Consider the following 23,921-nt stretch of genomic DNA (forward strand, 5'->3'; position numbering starts at 1 on the left):
TGAAATTGTATGCATTGTGAACCTGATAAAACCGAACATTGGGCAAAACCGATCAAAATCTTAAGTCCTGAAGAGATACGATTTGAACAGGTTTCACTGTACAAGCATTAAAAATTTAACTTAACATCACTTGTACATGTTGTATACTTATTTATTTTACATTTTGGTTTAAATGTTACTTAGAATTCTTAAAATATCGTTATCTTACAGAACTGCAGTGTTATATTGTTCTAGCAACTGTTATTTAAGCTTTACAATAAAAATAAATGTTGTTTTCCGAGTCCGTGAAAGTTGAGTTTCTATTGTGTATGCTATGGATATGCCACATGCTTGTATTTTTTGTTTTTTGTTGTTTCTTTTTTTTATGTTACTCGATTTTCATAGGTTACTATTTTCCTATTTGGCAACAAAAGACATGCTCAGTTTTCAAACATCAAATTATTTCAATTATTGCCATTTAAATTTACAAAGGACAAAATTTACCAAATAAATATTGAAATAGAATCAAATGATAATGCACTTTTTATCTCAACTGTATTATACTAATGCAAGGGAAATAACTCAATTTTAAAAGAAGACAAAAAAATGATTTTACCTCACTATAATTAAAGTTAATATCCACTGTAGATGTTGATATTTTATCACTTGTAATTCTTGGAGTTTTGATATTTATTTTTTCTAATCCGTCAACTTCCATGATCTCAAGTTCCGGTGAATCTTCATTATTGTTTTCTTCCTCAGTGTCAACAGCATTTAAAATTTCCGAGAATGCTGCTTCGATATCCATGGTTGAATTTAACTTTTTAGTATCAATAACGGTTAAACTATTTCGTCTTTTCTTTTCTAACCAATCACGACATGAACTACTATCAGACTCTGACCCAGATTTATCTGAATCTTTGAAATGTTTGGCACTTGCAGGAACACTTTTCCTTCTTACAGCATCGTTATTTTTAGAATTATTTTTATCATTTATAACATGATTATCCTTACAATTCTCTGAAAAACTGACTGAGTTATTTTTTATTTCAGAATTGTCTGAAATATCTTTAGAATGTCTTGACGTGTGTTTGGAATGTTCAGAAAATTCTGACGAAGATGAGGAATTGACTGGTGAATCAGAATGAACACTATAGCGAGCTGAACTGTTTGGAGATGTGACTAAAATGTCTTTCTCACTTCTTTTTCTCCTTAGTGAATTCAGTGAAAAAGAACGTCTAAGAGGGGAGGAAGGTGGTGAATTGTCATCTATGTCATCTGAATGTTTTGATGTATGATTTTCACCACTAATGTTCAAACTTCCTAACTGTCCTGAATCGTGAATTACATGAATACTTTTTTCACTCCTGCCATTTTGAATTCCGTTACAATAACCATTTGTTAACGGTACTCGTTGATCTATTTCACTTCCTGATTCCTTAGGTCTGTCTATAACACTAGTACATCTTCCAATACGAGGATGATTTGTGTTATTTGATGGGTGATCACTTCCGTTAAAATCCTTTGAACTCTGGCTCCTAGTCAGACTTGTGGTAGGTCCACTTCTATTTCCACCTTCTCTTTCTGAAAAATAAAAAAAATAATCCATAAAAACAGAAAATTTAGCAAAATACAATTGTTGTTCTAAAAAATTTGTTAAGATTGTCCCTTATTTAATATCTGATTTCCAATGTGTGGAAAAATATTGAAACTATTAGGAGTTCTATCCATAACAAAGTCAGCAATAAAACACATATTTTGAATTACACAGGTCTATTAAATGATAACCTCTAGTTTAAGAGATTTTAGCAAGAACAAGATCCTTGATATTAAATACTCGGTTATATTTTCAACTTATTTCCGAACTGGCTTTCCTTGTGTAACAGCAAAGTCCTTACATATTGATCAAATCAAAATTCAAAATTAGCACTCTTTTCATGTTGATAAAAGCAAGATTCAAATTTAATATATTTTCTGCAAAAATTCAAATCCCTGTCTTCTCAAAGCTTTTTCTTTTTTTGTCAAAATTTACATTTATCATATCCACATTTATCAAGACGTTTTGTTGGTTCTCATTTCTCATATATTTATAAGTTCGTACAAAACATTTTACCTATAAAAATATTGAAATGTAAATGAAGGTGAAATTGAAGATGACAAAGGTGACACGTTTTCCTCTGCACTAAGCTTTTAGTGAAATCGTAACATTTTGATGTCATTATCCAGTGTCATTCTCCGATTTCTGTAGAAAGGAAGGTTAATGTTTATTGAAATTGCTTCTTATGACATTACTTCAGATAAAAATCAACTTTATGACAATAAATGCTTCAACATCTTTTAATGAATATATTAAATGGTACACTGTCATTTTAAACACATTAATCATAGTCTGAAACTTGTATATGTTAGCATTTTTTGGGTATTATTTTCAAGATTTTTCATAAGATGTTTAAATTTTGTTTGTTACAAGAAAACCTAAAGCTGAATTCATTAACAATTTAAAAATGAAAAAAAATAATGATTTATAGAAGAATGATTGATTGTTGTTTACATAATGTCCAGTGACAAATATTACAGGACAGAACAAATTAGAAATAAATCCTGTAGATATGTTCTGTTACATCGTTGACAGGATGAGGAATGGGAATCTGGACCCTCACTGGAAAAAGAGGATGTGTTGGACAAGGGCAGCCACTTTGTCCCTCAAATTGTTGACGTGTAGACAGAATTGCATTTAATCACCCTACTCAAGGCCATCATATTCAAAGTCCCCATACCCTAGACTTTAAAGCCAGATGGAAATGTCCTGAGATAAACATATTTCTATGAAGCAGTCTATTCCTTCAGGGGTGAGATTAAACACGAAAATGGAATACACTTCTTACTGGATAAAAATTTGAAAATTTAGAATCAAAAGGTTTTGTTCAGCATTTTCAGACAAAAAGTATCTTAAAGTTGAATAAAAAGTAAAAATACTTACATTATGATTTTATAACTTTCCAATTCAGATTTTGAAACAATTTCACAAATATTTTATATCCATACAAAGTAAACACTCCTGTAATCAAGTTTACACAATACAGACCAACTTAAGAATGCCAGGTCAAATGTTTGGTGTACCACTTTATAAGATAATTAAAGAGGAATAACAAAATACATATATACATATATTATACAATTAGGTTCAAAAAAAGCAATTAAAACCACCTAACATAATTTTATGACCTCCCCATTTATTATCAAAAATATGTCTACTGCATTGCTCTAATAAGCAAGAAAAATTGCATGTTTGTAACATCACAAATAATTCAACTTTTTCTTCTTGTAAATGGTCACCAAAATTTTCTGTAAAAGTTTTGAATCAATTGTTGTTTGGATTTGAAAGCACTATAGCTTAGATGTAAAAGCATGATATCTTAGATTTGCCTGCTTTCCATTTGAATAATTTAAGCTTCAACACCTGCACAATTTCAAATAATGTTTAAAAAAAATGTTAAATTTGACCCATACAGAAAAAACAGCTTAATATATGAATGGTTAATGTTGTAACCACAGTCAGCTTTTTAAATTCCATATAAATGAAAAAAAAATGTATTTTATTTTTAAATTGTTACCATAACTTTTCCCTTTGTAAGTGACACAACTCTATACAATCTTAAACACCTTGGTGGTCCATGTTTTTATTACTTTAAAAAAATGACAATATCAAATAACATCTAAATTTTAAAAGTGAAAGTCTATTTAAAAATATCTAGGTGCCATGGACAAAGCTGGTATAAATTTAACTGCCATTTTATTTTCAAATTAAGTTTACATAAAATTTGTCATATCCATATAATCAAAATGACATACAGTTTATGACCATACATAAATAAATTTCTAATTTTGTTTACTGAAATGTGAGGGCATTTTACAACTCTTCATTATAAAAAAATATTCAAACTGGAGTAAATAAAAGTGTGACTACAAATAAACTGATACAATTTCGGAGATTTATTATATGTTGTAGCATTTTAATTTATAATAAGAGTTATTGCCCCTTTTTAAAGTAAATTTTCCTGATTTCAATGATTAGTAACATTGCATATGTTTTCAAGTCCATTCATTTTCCTTATTTTTAAGAAATATGAAAATCATTTTCATTAAAAAAGAAAAATCAGTTTTTTCTTGTGAACACATTTTTATTTTCTAATCTTTTTTTATGCTTATAACTTCTGCTTGAACAAGAAAGTCATTGCTGCAAGTCAGTTTTTTGTATCACTATGTACATGATATATATGAAATTTTCAAAGCTTGAAAGTGTATTCAGAGAAGTTAAAACTTTATCGACCAAAAATTAGTACATTATGTCATAACGAAAAGAATTTCAATACTTTAATTGTATGTTTTTGTTCAATACCTATACAGTGGGGTAATACAAATGTCATATTAACTTGATATCTTACAATTCTTAACTATATCAAATAAGTGTTAGACATGCTCTTCGTCCTTTGAAATTAAAGTTTATATAAATTTAACTTCATTTAAATCTTTTAACAGGTGAAAATGTGAACATTTCGCTATCAACTTAAAGTTTGAGACGGAAATTGCTTGGTGCAGTCCATTGTGTGGGTTTTGTATGTATCAAATATCCTTGCTCTGTTCAGGTTTTTTGCTATGATACTTTTTATAGCAACCTACAGTTTGAGACGGAAATTACTTGATGCCGTCCATTGTGCGGGTTTTGTATGTATCAAATATCCTTGCTCTGTTCAGGTTTCAAAAGTTTTTTGCTCTGATACTTTTCATAGCTTTGATTATTTGCTAAATGCAATTATTAAGGCCTATTGATTTTTACATCAATTACAAAACTTTTTTTATTACTTTTTGATTCAAGGACTTGCTGAGTTTTATTATACCATGGATATATTACAAATTTATGGTGTCTGCTCAATTGTGCTTAAAAATCAATTCTTGTTGTGAAGGCTGTGGTCCATTTTATGTGAAAGCACGATGTCTTTTTCCAAATAATTCATGTTTAATTATTAAACTTCCAGATCCATTTCAAACATGCGTTTGAGAACCTTCAAAATTAACCTACAAAGTAATTTCAGAAATTTCAGAAACTAAATACCATTGAATTTTTTTTTCTCCTTTTTTTTTTTTTTTTAAAAGTTGATACAAATTGAAATGGTTCCACTAATTGATACTTTACTTATGAAAAATTTATATTTTTAAATAATCCTACCTTTGCAATGCATTTTAAACATTTTGCATATCTTCAACCATCCAAAAACAATTATTCCTATTTGAAGAGCAATTCTTACTAAAACTGTTCTGTTTTTGTTGACTAACACAATAATATAAGTCATAAAGTTAAGTTTCTAAAAGGTATTATGATACTTAGGTGTTAGAAATATTCTTTTCTAAGTAAATATTTATCTAGAATTACCCAATAATCTCCTTACAGGGTATATCCCGGCGGTATATCCCTCTATTTATCAACATCTTAAAGACAGACCACTTAGTGTTTGATCATTTGTTTTCTTTTACATATTTATTTTGTTTCTTTTAACCCTTCGACTTAATCCCTTTAATCGCTAACATAAATAAACCTCACACAAACTTATTTTTGGTACTCTTTCATAATGATGTTATCTGAATACAAGACTATGGACATATAAACTTATTTTTGAAATAAGCTTTCATTATGATCTGAATTTGGGTTTATTTTATGGAGCCCTTTATATCTTGTTGTTCTGTGAGTCAAGGCTCTGTTACAGTTAACGAATTTACTTTGACCTATAATGGTTTACTTTAACAAATTGTGACTTGGTTGGAGAGTTGTCTCATTGGCACTCATACCACATTTTTTTATTACTATATATAATTACTAAATTATTGAAAATTTGTCTATGGTAATTGCCAAAAACATCTGGAACCATCGTTCCCCCTGTCGGAAACTCAAAATCCAAAAGGACAATAAAAGAGACAACTACCTCAAACAGACCAGTACAGACCCAAACCATTACATCATACAAGCTACCACAATATAAATATAAAACATTGGCAATAAAGGCCCCCTCAACCGACTTTTGGTCAGTCCTAAAGTATTTCATAAAAATTATTTTTCAACATATACACCTACAAAAGCCCACATCCCTTCTATGTTAATGAATTTTTCATTTATAATGTTAAAAAAATATATATAAAATAATCATGTCTTTTCCAATAAAGTGTCTTGCTGTGCTATATTCTAATGGATTATTTTTTATCTGCCAATAAATCAATGAACTATGACAAAATTCCTTTCACCTCCCATCTATATGTCAGTCAAGTGGTATATACTATCATGTAGGTCTTGAAATAGGTCCAAAAATTATAATCTGATTATAACTAAATATCCAAGTGTCTATCTGAACCTGAAACTCAATGGGTCCATGTAACAAGTTTTCACCAAAGTTGGACTACCTATTGAGCTATACAATAAAGACATTCTATACTGGTTACCTGTCAAGACCTTGGTGGTATCAGGTGTGATTCCCAACATTAGAATTCGATCTTTGGATGTAATTTTCATATCTACATGATTTGTTTTTTCATAACTGCTTGATTTATGAATATTTTAAAGGATATAATTTCAAATGAAGAAAAATTTCCGTTTACAATAACAGATATATCTGAAGGTCAAAAGTGCTAATCAACAAGAACATCAAATAATGGGAATTATTTCAAACTGATATAAGAAGTTTCTAAAAATCATCACTCCTATGGGTAGAGATAAAGAGCAAAATACCATGGAAAGCCAGGCTATTTTTGAATACTTCAGAGATCTCCAAAGTAAAAGGTTTTAAAGACAGACTTTATAAGAATTTTAATTTCTGACGTTAAATAAAAATAATAAAACCTGAAACTTAAAGTACCACAAAAAAAAAAAATTCAGAACCCGGGGCTTTCTATAGCTGACTATGCATTATGGGCTTTGCTCATTGTTGAAGGCTGTATGGTGACCTATAGTTGATTTCTGTATCATTTTGGTCTCTTATGGAGAGTTGTCTCATAGGTTATCATACCACATCTTTTTTTTTATAAATTTGTTTTTGTATTTGACTTTATCAATCAAAAGGATTTAGTCTCAAAATATCATTGAGTCAATTTGTAGGAAAAATACCCTCAAAGAATGCACAACCTATTAATTGACTTATCAACACATTTTTGACTGAATTTCAAAGTTGATAGACAGAACTGAAATTCTTCTCATTCAAAGTTCCCACTCATTTGCCTATCAAGTTAACATGGAATTTAAATAAATCACAAGTAGTTTTAGATGGTTTCACATAGACCAACTAATCCTCTTCAGCAATTGACGTCTCTTCAAAACTGAGATTTTTATATCCCCCGGTCACTTAATCTGTATTTCCCCGTCAACCCGGACACTTCACATCTATCCCGCTGGTAGAAATCTTACCAGTAATATTACAATCACAATATTTGTTTGTTGTCTTACTTAACTTGACATATTTTCTACGGAAGGCCTATACAATCTCGGAGTCCAAAGATTAACTATTTTATCCCGTTTATTCTGAAATCAATATGAAAGTCTGTGAGAAAGAATTAACTGAAATTTAAAGGATTTTCTAACGACATCAGTAATGACCTCTATGATGACCTCAATGTAAAGGTACATCATGGTTACGCAGCATTTTCTGTCACTGACAAAAAACAGTCTGTTAAAAAAAAAAAAAAAAAAAGATACCAACAAACAACGAGTAAAATTTGGTTTGAATAGAAATTCTTAACATTGAATACTACAGATTATGAAGCCTTGGGTAAAGATTGAAGAAAACCAAAAGGATGCATATTAGTCCCCCCCCCCTAAAAAAAAAAAATAAGCCAAGAAAAACAATAAACAAAAAAGGGGGGGATGATCTTAAGATATAAAACATATGCACTGAAAACTGACATTCAGCCAATATGTAGCCCATAAGCACCAGGTAAGGGCAGAAAGAGAATAACAATAAAACTGGATTAAATAGATATCAAATAAGAAAATAAATAATAAAACATGATTTAACTATGTGTACTTTGACTCTGGGCAACATTCATCCTCCTAATATAGTACAAGAATTTTCAAGAGATTTCTGGAATAACAATTACAAACTACATGTATTCCTTTATTTATAACTTTTGATATGGTTAATTTTTTAACGCCACGATTTTAATCATCATTATTCCGAAGTCTCGACATTAAGTCATTTGGATGCTACTCAAATATCAACAAATCTAGGACGAAGTTTACTCTCTTTGTCACAAGGTATGATAACACTTCATACAAAAATGTAAAGTTCATCTTTATAATGCCTATGTCTTTTAATGTCAGCCTTCAGTAAATTGGTATTATCTATTTTGCTATTTGCAGATCTACCCGAGTGTTTGCTTGGGAATTACATATGAATAATTTAACGCTTGTTTTATCATTTTATTTCAAAACTTAAAAGTTACGACCTTTCAAGGGCATGCAAAGTTTCATCTTTCGACCTTCCTGAAAACTATCCCATTTCAAAACTCAACCCACCCAAAGATCTCTTATATAAAGATAATCTTCAGCGACCTTTTGACCAAAATATAAATATTTTAAGTGATTTCGCATGATTTATTGCATATCATCCGAATAAAAGACAGGTAAAAGTCGTTATAGAGTCTTTTGAAGTTGTATATTAAACCTATAGCTTTACATTTATGATGGATACGGTAAACATTGGACACTTCACGGTCGAGAGTGGCCCTTCATTTATCCATTTCGTTGATGGCACCTTCTATACAAATAAAATAAAAGAATCTTCAACGTGATATATTTTCCGATTTATTTCAGATCTATCCAATACCGAATGAAATATTAAAAATCCATTGATTATGTTTTGATACTTCATACAATATTCATACAAAGTACACGCTCAACTGAAAATAATCTTTTTCCGACCATTTAAGCATGAAAATAAACAAAACTTGTTAGGAAAAAATTATTAAAGACTGTATTAGGACCAGAAAAATACTGCTATTTTTGTGACCTATAGCATTCAATTTATTTTCTATTTTGTTGGTTATATGAAAAATAAAAAATGAAGTGTCTTATATTGGAACATAACTAACAATGTTCTTTTTTTACCTGTTTATATGTGTTCATTTTGCTACTTTTTAATTTCCAAAATTTTTTAAGCTCTCGATATCATTATGATCATGCTTAATCATTGCAGTTCTTCCAATTTTACCAGTTTATATTTAAAGGGTAAATGTCCCATGATCCTCCGCCAATGATTTATGCTTTATGCCATCTAAGTTGCACACATTTTATATTTTGTCCCAATCACTTGAATCTTAGTATTGTATCACATTATTTCAAACAATATTTCAAATTTTAAAATATGATTTTCATGCATGTAAATAAGTATATAGTCTAAGAATCAAAATACATATTTCTATTTTTTATAAGGGACTGTTAGATTGATGTCAAGTAAATAGTTTTATTTATCAGAACTTCACCAAAAAGTCTTTGTAGGTCTTTTTACTTTTTATAAGCTGTTTTTTTTTTAATTTTTTTTTATATTTAGTTTTACCTCACACTTACCCTCTTCAATAGCATTTCTTGCTATAATATATTTATATTTTGTTCCAATCATTTTAATCCTTATGTCTATGTTTCACATTATTTCCAAAAATATTACAAAACTATCCACATATTAGACACTACAAGAAATGTCTATGGTACTCTTACACTTCATATTTATATCGTTTGAAATCACAAAATCATTTTGTACAAAACAACTTTTAAACTTCTATATTATGTTGAAATGTAAAAAATTAAGTGCAACGTTCTTAATTACAATTCATATTTATATCGTTTGAAATCAAAACCACATAATGAATGACACAACTTTTTAACTTCCACTTATTTAAATTAAGTCCACCAAAAGTCATGCTGATTTGTATGAGTCTAGGCAGTCTGCACTATTTAATTCCTTGTCACAACAAGTCGTTAAAGAATTATCCACTTTTTAATAACTCACTAATCCTAAGATTCATTTATTAGGTCTAGCACATTTGTACACTTTTCAACGAGGGATTAAAGACTAACAAAACATTTAACGAATTTCCTAATTTCTGCAATTGTCAGAGACCGCAGGTATCAAGCATCGTTCAAAATTACAGGTACGCATGACAGGTACGTTGATACAAATACCAGGTAAACAAACAAAATCTTTAACGATCTTTTGTCAATAAATCAAATAGATACTTAATGAGGATAAGCAAAAATCCATGTCATGAAGAAAAACTTTCTACGGCATTTAAATCTAATAAGATGTGCAATTTTACATCAAGACATTAGTATAGAGACACCTCATGAAATATAAACATTAAAATAGATATTCTATTATTCCGTTGGCTGTGGGAGTTTCAATAGTAGGAATTTTTATGGGAAAGTCAATAAAGGTGTTGCAAAAACTAACTATTTCAATTATAATGATTACTTTTATGCTACATCACAGTTATTATGAGTTATAAATAGGTTCTGCATTTAAATAACTTGGGTTTTCGTCTCTGTCGCTTTGTTGTACTTTTGAATTCGTGGTTTGTCTGTACTCACCAAACCCACAAAAATTTGTATCCAACAAATAATAATAAAGCCACAGTAAACTGTACATTTATGAAAAGAAGATATTGTAGCTACTAACATAATTAAATTGTATGCCCTACCTGAAATCAACTTAAACACCTTTTTCTGCTTAAAAACATCCTTATAATTATAAAAGACCCACCAAATGTTGCCACATTTTATAAAGGTGAAGGTCGGGGCAGACAATACAGGTTATATGATCTGCAGCTCAAGGAGGCAATTTTTATTGTATATGTCAAATGATAGGAGCCGTACATTGCTTACATTGTCAAAGCTTTGTTAGTCATTTAGCGGCAACAAAATAATAAGAAATATTATATTCTCACTTCCCATTCAAAGTTAGTAAAACGATACACAGAAAAGATCTCGAACTTAATATTACAAGTCAGAAATATAATATTCCCTCTTTCCATTCATAGACTGTAAAATAATACAGAAAAAATATTGTACTTAATATTACAAGTCACAAAGTTTAAAAGGCCAACATCAGTAGTTTGAACTCATAGTAGTCATATACTGATACTTAAATTTTACATCTTATACAATAAGGCATACATTAACACGGTTTCGTCAAATTTCATAGGGTAAAAAAATACAGCTCAGAAAAAAAAGGATCCGAACACTTGGATGTCAAGCATCAAAGCAATACTTCTTTACGTCCAATGGATTTTACTTGCAAATCAATTTACATTCATAGATTGATTGTTGTTTGCTGAATATCCAGTGGCAAATATTTCATGTATGTTCAGGACGAGAACCAATCAAAGATTATGTCCTGCAATTGGGGCTCGACTGGGATGAAGGGAAACTTCGGTTGCAACTGGAATATGTATTTTGGATACAAAAAGAAACCAATCCTTGCAACATGCCATCTTAAGAGTTATAGCAGATCCAGTCATTTAAAAAAAAGGGGGGGGGGGGATTCCTAAACCAGAATAAATGGGGGGCGTCAACCATATGTCACCTTTCAAATGCAATGATTGTTCCAAAAAAGGGGGGATTCCAACCCCAGGTATCCTGGAACCCTGAATCTGCCACTGCAGTGTGTTGTAATAATAATAAGGAACTTGTGCATGGATTTGTTTCTTATTCTAATTTTATATATAAATATATTTTTTCAAGCTATATCTATTGTTATAAATCTCCTCTTTGCAGGAGATTTGCCAACATCCTGGTTCTTCAAATCTTGTGACAAGGGCATTATGATCAACCTAATAAGTATTGCAGGGCATATGTACTCATACTCCTACTTTGTTGATTTTGATATTATCTTTATATCCTTGATTTGACTGACACTTTGATTCCTCGGAAGGGTACATCTCTGAAATATCAGTTACAGAAAATCTTCATTCCTTTCCACTATAGGTGTCACTTAGCAATTGTGAAATATTTTTTTTTATGAATAAATATGAAGACATTAGATATTATGTTTGCAAGGATTTTTAACTTTCATTTCAGGCAAACCTTGTCCGCCTTGGGTATAATTTTGACAAACAATAATTATCACTAAACATCAATTTGACAACAACCTAACAACAAAATCAAAAAAAAAATAAAAAAAAATAATAACTGTATTTGAACAAGCTAAAAAATATTTTGTTAACTTGCTATCTATATTTTGTCCAAGAACCAAGTGTTTATATATAGACTTAGTCCGTACTAAGTCAATTAAAAGTCATAAAATAATTGAAGTTTAATTCTATAAAATATGCTTTAGATTTAAATTTTAACACCTTATTTATTTCCAATTAATGTTCAAAACATTGAAAAATAGCTTGGAGTCTTTTAGCATTAATTTTATAACAGGTCATATAATGGCCATCAAACTGGCGGTCACTCCATTTACAGACATATACATTGTAACAGGTAGAGGATTGGACCTTGCCATTGATATACAAATGTATGTTAACCAGTCAACAATATCAGTGGCAGATTTGGAGGGTCTGCAGAGGGCATACACCCTCCCCCCTTAGATTGAAAATATATATCATTTAAGCATAAAATTGTCAAAATTTTTCCCACCTTGGCTACACACTGTATAATTATTTCATACGTATGATAAAATACCCTCCTCATTTGAGAAATCATGGATTCTTCCCTGAATATCATTATTAATTGTTGCAATATCTATATGATTTGTCTCCTTTAGACTTTCTTGTTTGTATAAGAATAAAGAGATGGCGACGATTACCAATGAGACATAACTATCCACTATAGTCTAAATAAGGATGATACAAACAACTAAAGATCAACTTACAGCCTTCAACAATGAGCAAAATCCATACTGTTTAGTTGGGGTATAAATTGTTGTCGCTGTTGATTAAATTCAAAACTCATCTGAACTCGGGTCTATTTACTATATATTACTATAACTAAGTCAATGTGCTCAAAATTTGACTGAAATCAAAATTTATTCATAACAAACTTTAGAAGCCATCTAGTGCAGAGACAGTTAGGGTTGGATGTCTGTCATCTATGATCTGTGATATGTTAACCAATCTGAAACTATACCCAGCTTCCTTTCATAAAAAAGTCAAATCTGATCTTCTCATTGAAAACAAATTAAAAATGAAACTTTGACACTTCATTCTACAGGTGGTATACTGTTTGGTTTCATTTTTTACATTTAAATCTTAGTTCTTTTCAAATGACACAAAACATATAAAATATCTATTTCTATAAAAAAAATAAAAAAATCATGAAGATGAGTTTTATCTTCATATCGATTGTTAAAAAATTTCCTCTGATCTTCTAGGAATGACCTTTACTCTATTCAAAAAGGATGCAATGACCTTCAGCTTTCTCAAAAAGGTAGGAATGTAACCTTTTATCTCTTTAAAAGGATGCAATGATCTTTGGCCTTTTCAAAAAGTAAGCAACAATCTTTGGCTTTTTCAAAAAATAAGCAATGAACTTTTGCCTTTTCACCTGATGATGCCTGACAAATGTTATAATAATGATCACAAATTCCTCCACAATGCAACATTTCATCTGTACCCTGACCATGCAATGTATTGACTAAAATTTTGCATCTTTTCAGCGAAATTAACTTACTTTTAGACTTGAGAAAAATCTCTTTATAGCTTATAAATGACTCCATTGCACAGCAGAAATTCTTTGAACATAAATTACATCAATCTACATGTAGCCATCTTATATTTCGCCAGCTGAGGAAAATATTTGAACCTTACAACATCAATATTCAATTGTAACAGTTTAAATAGGAAGAGAACAGATGTATTCGATCTAGCCAGGAAGATCTAGCTTATTAATTCTAACTTATATTTTTAAAAGGCAATATGAATAGAAACCTACGTTTTGTACAAATTTCATAAATCAAAGTTAAAAATGTGATTAATGAAACTATTATGAGACAGATTTCATAGCTTTTCCTGTTACCTCAATACACACATTATGTTTATATGCAACATCAATTCCCTTTGATGTGAAAAGGTGCTTATTAGTTGTTTGTCAGCAAACAAATCAGGTGTAAACTATTGACAAAACACATCAATATTTTCTCATCATTTGTAATGGATATCTTAATTACGTAATTGCTTTGGTGGTATTGAAAATTTATGATCTGTATAAAAAATAGTTTTATTTGTTGGTTAGGAATCTTGCAAGCATTAGCCCAGTTTCCGATAGGTCTATAAACTTTGGTCCTTGGTTAACTTATGTGTTTTATTGATGGTAGACCTTTATGACAAATACCAGTTGCCGCCATATTATTTACTATAAAAGGTACAAGAAATACTTATTTGAAGAACATAATTGACCTATCATGGTTTACTTTAACAAATTGTGACTTGGAGTGGTGCCACATCTTTTTATATCTTATCATAAATTATCAATGATTTTTTCAAACAAGAGGGTGTTTTTTAACTGCAATCTCACTAAAGGGAGACAACCCCAATATTAGATGTAGCTAAGAAACATCCTGGAATCTGAAAGATCACATAGGTGTTTTCCTAGACAACTAAATGACCCCAGTGGAATTTCTGTTAGGCGGAACAAATATATGTTGATAGTATGACATTATTGAGTTCTGACTATACTGGACTTATAAAAAACCCATTCTTAGTCGAGAAGCATTACATGAAGAATGATTGCAAATGCATACCAAAGCCAAATTTCAGAAAATAGCAGTAATATTATTTAGCATTCGATTGAACATTAAATCACATACATCAATAATAAAATTATCAAAATATGCTGAATTTAAAAAAGAAAACAGAAAAATATTTTTGTTTTGAGTACTTTTAACATAAAATCCTGAATCAGCTCTCATGCTTATTACTGGTACAAGTCAACATTATAATTTATTTTGGATGACTATTAAAATAAATTGTAATTCTGAAGTTTTACAAACACAATACTTTAAATGAAGCTAATTTACATGGTTTACATGTTAGAAATCCATCTAGAGCTACATGTTTTGTAAAACCTGACATACACACAGATGTAAGAAATAATGAATGAGTATATTATAGCCATGTACACAGTACAAACATATTTTCTCCACTTTATAGTTGCTATATGAAATCTTTAATGAATTTCGAGATGAGTAATTTAAATTTGAAATCTGCACTTTATTCATCGATAAGGTGCAGCAATTTCCCATACAAACATGGTTGCCTGGTTGAGAAGTTTGTGTATTGAAAATAAAGAGGTATTTTAGACGACATTCTCCAACATCAAAAAGAGTCCAGGGGGTAGGAAGTATTTATTTAGACTACTTGCAATCAAAAAAGTATTCGAGTATCTGTCTTTATTCACACACAATTTATGCCGATCGTAAAAATTAATAATATTTTTTAATGATATCAGATAAAAATTAAAAGTCTAAAGGAAAAGACATATCATTATAAAGTCACGAACAAAGTTTCTTTTGATGAGAAATTGGATATCATAATTAACGAAATAAAAAAAAACTAATATTTGTCTTCTAGACTTCAATCATTAACAATTAAGTAATTGATAATTGCACTCCCAATTTAAAGACTATCAAATGTTCTTTAATATTTCATATGTATGCAAATTGTTATTTTTTTTATTAAAAATCTCATGTAACATTATAGTAAAATAATATGTCCTATGAAGAAATTTACAGAACAAAAAGTTTCTTTTGAATTGAGATGTTTAAAACAGCTCTGGATGTAAATTAATTTGAATTGGTAACATTTTGAACCTGAAGTTTTCAAATATTCAAAATACAGATATATTCATCCAAATCATAAAAGCCGAAGTGACTGTATCAGAAGTTAAGCCAACTACATATTTACACTTGTATGAAAATTTGACCACTATTACTCAAGTCTCCTAAGTTTCCCCAATATTTTTGGTTTTAATTTTAGTTTTTGAAGGTCACAGGTCCCATCCTATGAGACAAGGTTTTAAGGTCTCAAGGTCACATGACCATGTTGGATCCAAATTTTTTTAATATTTCATTTGGACATAATTATGTTTGATGAGAAATATTTAATGCATTGAGTCTACTGGTATAATATTACTACTGCAACAATGCAGACAACTTGCACTAAACAAGTTAATCTTGCAGTGTCAGGCTGTTGAAAGTTTTCGTATAAAAGTATTTTATTTATCATTCATGCCTTTGATTAAACCTGCTACACGTTAAATGTATGCTTCATTGTTTTAATCATATGTAATATTTTTATAAAAAAAAATAAAATGAAAAATAATATTACAAAAGAAAAATACATTATAACTTACATTTTTCTTTATAATCCTATACCTTCGACAAAGTATAAACCTATCAAAATTTCTACGATTTATAAAAACCCATCGAAAAATATTTATGATCATCTTTGAATTTGCCAATTTTATGATCACTTATGAGGCCTTTGTCAACAAAAATTACCTTAAATGAAACAATAAAGCAAAGTTTAAGTCTTCCCTGCATCAGAAATTGATCCATAAATTGTCCATGTGCTTTAAATGGATAAACTGTTTCAAGATATTTCAACTCTAAATCAACATTGATTATTTATGTAATTTTATTAAATTGAAAAATTTTTGGCAACTGATCCTGGAAGATTTTCAAACAACAATGAATTTCCTCTCGTTGATGAAAGACTCCATTGAGCCCTTATTCAATCAATTTTCTCATTATCGAGTACAAAAAATGTCCTAATACAGCAAGCACCTGTTAAGATAGAGGGGTAACCTTATTTAGTCAGATGGTATAAAATCATTGACTTTGATAGGCAGCGCACTTTCAAAAGTTTTTCTTTTCTTATTTTGTACCTATAACTAAATCAAAAGTTGAAAATGCAATCACCGTAAAAAAAAATTAAAAATGCAAGCAAGAAATATCCCGTTTTTTTAAGACTTAATATTTTCTCAATTTTTTTTTATAAAAAGTTGAGGTCTGTCTGGGTCAACTCTTGTGTTATGGATAAAAATAAAATTAGGCATTCACAAAATTGAGAAAAAATAAACAAATATAATAGAAACTTGAAATTGGCAAATGGAAATAAAAAGTGAAGTAAATACCAAATGTGCGTCATTAAGTCAATAAAGTTAAACCAAGAAACATCATCCAAGGAATAGCTGAAGTGGTTTTGCTGACTTGGTCAATCTAGAACTGTCCAATATCAAGGTCAAATATCGTAGAATTTTAATATGACAGGCTGAATTTATTAAATCATATTTACATTAACTTGTAAATTGAGCATGAAAATGTTAAGTGTCTAAACCATAGAGTCAAGACAAATATCAAGATTTGAATGAAGGTGTTGCGCAAATATTTCTTCAAGGACCAATTTTAATATCAGATTACTATACGAAACTATAGTCTACTACTGATCTAGATATATATGTACATACATTGTCAAAATAAAATTCAACCTTATTTCTTAATTAAATATTTGACCAAAGAAAGAGTTATTAAATCCATGTTAAAGTCAAAAAAGAAAATCTGCCCCATAATAAGAGAGATTTAAAATTGTGTTAGAAATCACAATGACGTTAAAGTTCTGGAATTTGATTTAAGTATTTGAGAACGGATATACTGTTCAAGATAACTGAAGAATTGCAATTTAACAACAGTTTTTAAATGGGTGAAATTTGTTCAGTAAAAAGGCCACCCCTCCTACCAAACTAAATTCTTTTTCATCAAAATAATTCACCCAAATTTCTTCAATTTTAATATTTTTATGTAGTTCTAATAACACTAATCTTAAATAACTTTAATTTTAATATAAACAATTTGGCACTACTCCCCTAAATATTTCATTGCACTAAATGCACATGCAACCTTTTCAGTTTCAAGTTTAAATGAAGCATATCATGCCATTAAAGTTGTAATTTGTTGCAAAAATTTGGTGTTCCTTAACCCTTTCCTCCATAATAACGCCATTTGACGCCACCCCCTTTACTCCATAATGACGCCTTTTGACGCCTGTGTAGTACCTCAGTTGAAATGCTTTGACGAAATGTCTGCATCAGACTTAATAAAATTTGTATCCAATATGAAAAGGATATTCATAAGAATATCTTGACGTAAATTTTTTTGATGATACATTTGTTTTTTGCAATGCAATTAATACTATAAAGCATATTTTCAGCATTTGATTGAAAAAATCCTATGCAAAAAAAATATTTCCATTTCTTGCAAACTTTTCGTTTTTCTACGAGACAGTCAAAAGTAGTCATCTATCTTGACAGGAACCTGTTTCGACAACATTGTCAGATTATCTGTAAGTTAGCCCTATAGGAAGTCTGATTCTATACAAAGTTGTAATCCTCTAAACAAAACTATCAGTATGACTACTTGATATAAGATACAGACTGTTAAAGTTTCAATAGGAGAGTAATTTGTATCACTGACTTGAGTCACTCGATTTCCAATGATTGCATTGTATCGTTGTAAATGTATATGATTTTTTTTTCAATAAATCATGACTAAAACTTGTATCAAATTTTCTGGGTTTTTTTTTATCACAGTTTTATTTTTACTACAATTGAGGTATTAGAGTTAAAAAACAAAAAATAACAAGAATATGTCCAAAGTACAAGGATGCCCTACTCGCATTATCATTTTCCATGTTCAGTTGACCAAGAAATTGAGGTAAAAAAAATTGATTTGGCATTAAAATAAGAAAGATCATAAATAGGAAACATGTATATCATGTTTCTAGTTGATTGGACTTCAACTTCATCAAAAACTACCTTGACCAAAAACTTTAACCTGAAGCTAGACAGACGGATGAACGGATGCACAGACCAGAAAACATAATGCCCCTCTACTATCGCATTAAAATGCAGCAAACATTTTATTGGAAATCTGTTTATAGGACTGAGACTTTAAATAAATAAATATACTGTATATACAATCTTGAAATGGCCAAATAAAAGTGGCCTTAAAATTAATTCATTAGTCAAATTGTGAATAAGTGGACCTAAAACTTCCTGGTCTACACTCAAAGTATACAGTTTAAACATTGGGAAACCTTTTACTGCTTCCATACAGCATAATAGAGAATGAATTTTATTGTAATTCTGGCTCCTCAATACCATTTAAGACTGAATGTCAGAAAAAAACAACCAAAAACTCTCTTTTTAAAAAGCAACTTGATGTGATAAAAGCAGGAAAAGTTGTACGCCAAAAGTTTTTTGTAATTTTGATGTCAATATATTACCTCTATCTCTTTGTCGAAGCTGTCGTAATGCTAATCGTATCTGCTTCTTCTCTTCATAATCATTGGTCTGTGTAAGCTGGAAAGATATATTGTAACATTTATACCACCAATGCTTCATAGAATTAGAACTAAAAAATATTTAGGTTAATCCATAGTTATTTGTACCAAACATGTTTAATTTTATGGTTTCTGCACTTCAGTGCTTGTTTAGTTCATCAATAAACAGGGGACCGTGTTTATGAATGCTAAATAAGCATTTATGTAATTCAGTGTTTTTTGCATTTTTGTTCAACCAGAATAAGTGCATTAAAAAGGTCAACTTCTACGTACATAATATTAGTGGACAGGCAACAACAGAAAGAAAACGGAAACTGAGTTATAATCCTTGTTATTGTTGGTGCATTTTTGGGTGTTTGTACAGACTATGTATATTTACATATAATAGTACAACGGTACATATATTTGAGAACGAAACTGGGAATGAGTCAAAGAGACAACAACCAGACCAAAGAGCAGAAGACAGCTGTTTGATTTATGCAAATTTCTCTTTTTTTCACTCAGTGTGCATAACACACATTTCTGCACTGCTGCAAAGTTTTTGTTCTATTGTCCCTGAATCTTTCGTGAAGATTATAGTCCATGTTTAAAGGATAAAATTTAACAGGGAGTATTTATAAAATGAAGAAAAATAAATAAATAGGTGTCCTAAACTAAGGCAAAAAATAATTTATTTCAACATAAGTCTAAGATCCCTTTACCCTTATTTAGAATTTTTCAGAGAATAATAAACAATATTTTTTAGCTGAAAAGTCATTATCTAAACCTTTCTATTTTAAGTCGACCATTCAACCATAATAAAAGACCTTCTGTGCATCATAAAACCCCCAATTCAATCTATTTCACAACCTAGCCCCAATACCCTCCACTTATTATGTGGATTCATTACCAATTTTCGTGGATTTGTATGTACAGACATGAGCTTTGAAATTATAAGTTCAACAAATAACAAATTTTCTATAGACTTGGAGGCAGACTTCGACAAAACCACCAAATTATATATCAACAAATATGTACTTTTTTCGTATTCCACAAAAATCTGTATCCATGAAACAAATGAATCCATAGTGATGTCTATACCACAAACAATAAATAAGACAAAACACTTGTTTTAAGTATAAAGGTGGAAAATCAATCTCCATATTAGTCAATAAAGGGGAAAATTTCATTAAATTTATGAAGCTGTTGTAGTGGAAAATTGTTTCAACACATAGGAGATATTGATCTGCCAAGAACCAATGTTTATAATCTGTAATCTATTAAAAACATAAAAGAATGTTGAAATCAATTGACAGGTATATTCTATTTTTACACCTGTGGTTTACATTATGTAAGCTTAACTGTAAAAATACAGGTGTCCTTCTTTTTTTTCTTCTTCTAAAAATGGTAATTTTTAATTAAATAGTTTTGTATATAGATATAAGAAGATGTGGTATGAGTACTCAAGATAGGAATTTTAATGGATAATGTAGATGGCCGATATTTGACAAATATTTTCCCAAAAATAAAAAAATTCAGGGTCCTTTCAATTATGAAAATGTTTTGTTTTGAATTAAGATACACAAAAGGGTGTCCATTGTTTTTGTTTTTGTCTTTGTCTTGGGGGTTTCCGTAGGAGTTTGGTTATGGGGTTTGGTATGGTAAGTTTTACTGTCAATAATCGCTGGTTATTCTTTTTATACCTTGTATACATGATTAGATAGTTCACACATTTGATTAGATATTTTCAAAATAAGAGAAATGAAGATATGGTGCAAAATTTTATGACACAGCTGTCATGGGTATCAAAATTGATCATCCTGAGGTTAACAGTTGCTGTGGAAAACAATAGCATTGGGTTAAGGACATAAGTGTTTATTGTAAATTTCAGCTTCCTCCCTTAATTATAATCATTTGAATTAAACCCTAAGTTCTTAGCAATCGCTAAGACCAACAGAAAATTCTGAATTCCTCTTTTAAAACAAATATTTTATATCCTTAATTCCAAGATAATTGTCTTTCATCTGTAACAAATATAATAGAGAAACTATTTACATATCAGTGACAGACAACTTAACATAATTTCTAGACATGAAGCGCTTGCTGAAATTTCAAGTTACCATAAGTTCTCTAAATCTCTTAATAATTGTAAGACTTTTTAAAATACTTTGTTTTCATATTTTCATGGCACATTTTTGCAAAAGAAAAAAAATTCAATCGTAAGTTCCTTACCTTTGTACTGATCAAACTCTGCGACCGCGACCACAGAAGATGTGATCGTGGTTCAGTAGGCATATCCAAACTTAATTTACGATGCATGTAACTGACAAACATAGCCTACGTTTTTTATAATTTCAAATAAATCTCCATTGAAGAACAATATTCAACATTTAAATTTTCCAGCTGTCAACGGTTATGAAATATTCCCATAACTAAATCCATACATTACGAAGTTTTAAATCAGTAATAAATATAAGAGAATCCATGTCGTTTATATTTAATGTCTATGACACTGTAATTTTCTTTTTTATTTAGCTGTCACATGACCTCCAGCAAAATTAGTTTGAAACGGTATTTACCCCCACTCAAAATATTTACTTGTAAGGATTTAAACATTGTGTAAATAGCCGAATTAAAGTAATTCAAAAGAATTCAAAATTGATATAACTGTTACAAGGCTATTCAATATACTGTCCAAAACATTCTACGATTCTTCCTGACAAATAATTGCTATCTTAATGTCGTGTATCATGTCAATCGGCACAAAATCCGTCTTTTTATAAAAGGTTATCGTAATCTACACTGTCCTGTACGAAAATTAAAAACTGCTTAATTCATGATAACACCAAAAATGACTCGATATCCAAAATGAAAAATAAATTATCCGAGACACATCAATGTTTTCATTCTGTTGAAACTTGGCTCTATCTATCTATATATGTAATAAATTGGCCTAACGAAAAATAAATATATTGATAAATCTTGGATTGATTCTTTAACGATATGCTAGTCCAATACATGAAAGGAATTTCCGACAAAAAGTAAACACGGCCTTTCATTATTATGGTGAATAGCATGCCAAGGTTTTGATAATAACTATCTATGTAAACCCCTATAATCAACAGGGATTATAGTCATAACGGTGAACATTAAGGTGACAAAATTTGAAGGCAATTACTTCCATGACGAAATAAATGAAAAATAATTATTTTAAATGGTATATATCTTAAAAGATATAAATGTTCTTTTGTGAAGACCAAAATTGGTCAAATTAGTTACGTAATAAAATAATTAACTTGTCTATTGTGTAACACAGGGTGGAATTACACATGTTGCAATTAAAGAAATGGAACCAAGTTCTTACATTGAAATTTCAATTTGAAGTTTAAAACATTTTAAATGAAGATATGATAAATGTCAGGCTACAAGGCTTTCCTAAAAATTTCTTCTTAACAAAAAATTTAGACATTTGGTACCACATTACTATAGAATTTCATAATATTTCATTCAATGTTTTCCTTTGGAATTATAATATCAACTGTTTATTATGTATATATTAGGGTGTGACTGTTACCAAGATTACAGCAACCTTGGGGACAAGGACTCAAATTATTTCTCAAAAAACATATACACTGTGTATAATCAATTTTATGAGGTTCCAATTAATTGAGTATTTTTGGTGGGTTTTTTTTCCCAGCGCTAATTGGCTATCTCTTGAGGCCAGCTTTTATTGAGGGAAGCCAGATTGCCCTAAGAAAACAATCAACCTTAAGCAGGAAATCTGACAATCCTAGTCATCAATATTGCGGTCAAACGCACCTGCCAATTTTGTGTGGCACTCAAACTTATATATAAAAAATAAAAAAAAAATTCTATGATTTTCAATAATGTGGCTTAAATCCATGGAAAAAATGAACATGAAACGAGTAAAAAAAATAATCTTGGAGATGCAAACTGCAAAATTATGCCATTCAATGTAAACTCACAAAGCAATAAGTTTTTTTTTACTAAACAGTAGAAAAACACTTGTAAGTATTACCCCATAAAATGTACTTATAATATTTACACAACGAATAGTCAGAGCTTCTTGTTGGATCGTACAAGTTCAATATATATAAAGAACATAACAAAATAAACATGTTATTTGCTCATAATATTAATCCTTGTTCTTAACACCTTTTTGTTTTATATATAGATTGTCAAGTGCTGTGTTTAACGTGATCAGACCTCCTAGTTAGCTTGTGAATGGAATATCTCAAGAAGAAAAATATTGACTAATATTTAAAACTACATGTATGTACTTTAAGTGCTTAATTTGCTTCTAGCTCATAGTTTCATGTATTATTCCTATAGATAATACAATGCAATGTTTAGACCAATCACATTTTTTATCTGTCACATGTAATTTAAAGGGAAAGTCAAAAGTCACAAAATATCTTCAACTTCTATGCAACTTTAAAGGCAGAAATTATCTCTATAACAGTCAATATCCTCCAATTGCCCTTCAGCATTCACAGTGTAAACCCATATAACGGACAGACTTTCGCTGCATGATAATTTTGTTTAAAATATTCAACAGTTAAGGGAACAGT

General features: G+C 29.8%; 1 protein-coding gene across 1 annotated transcript in view; it reads right to left on the reverse strand.

The window, feature by feature from the left end:
• Positions 1–23,921, reverse strand: part of LOC139528235 (uncharacterized) — a 123,091-nt gene that overhangs the window by 57,454 nt on the left and 41,716 nt on the right. The window contains exons 5-6 of the mRNA XM_071324117.1: positions 19,294–19,369; positions 596–1,563 (exon numbers count right to left, since the gene is read on the reverse strand). Of these exons, the coding sequence (XP_071180218.1) occupies positions 596–1,563; positions 19,294–19,369 (1,044 nt within the window). The remainder of the gene's footprint in view (positions 1–595; positions 1,564–19,293; positions 19,370–23,921) is intronic.

This window comes from Mytilus edulis, chromosome 6 (genome assembly GCF_963676685.1).
Source record: "Mytilus edulis chromosome 6, xbMytEdul2.2, whole genome shotgun sequence".
In the NCBI taxonomy this organism is placed as follows: domain Eukaryota; kingdom Metazoa; phylum Mollusca; class Bivalvia; order Mytilida; family Mytilidae; genus Mytilus; species Mytilus edulis.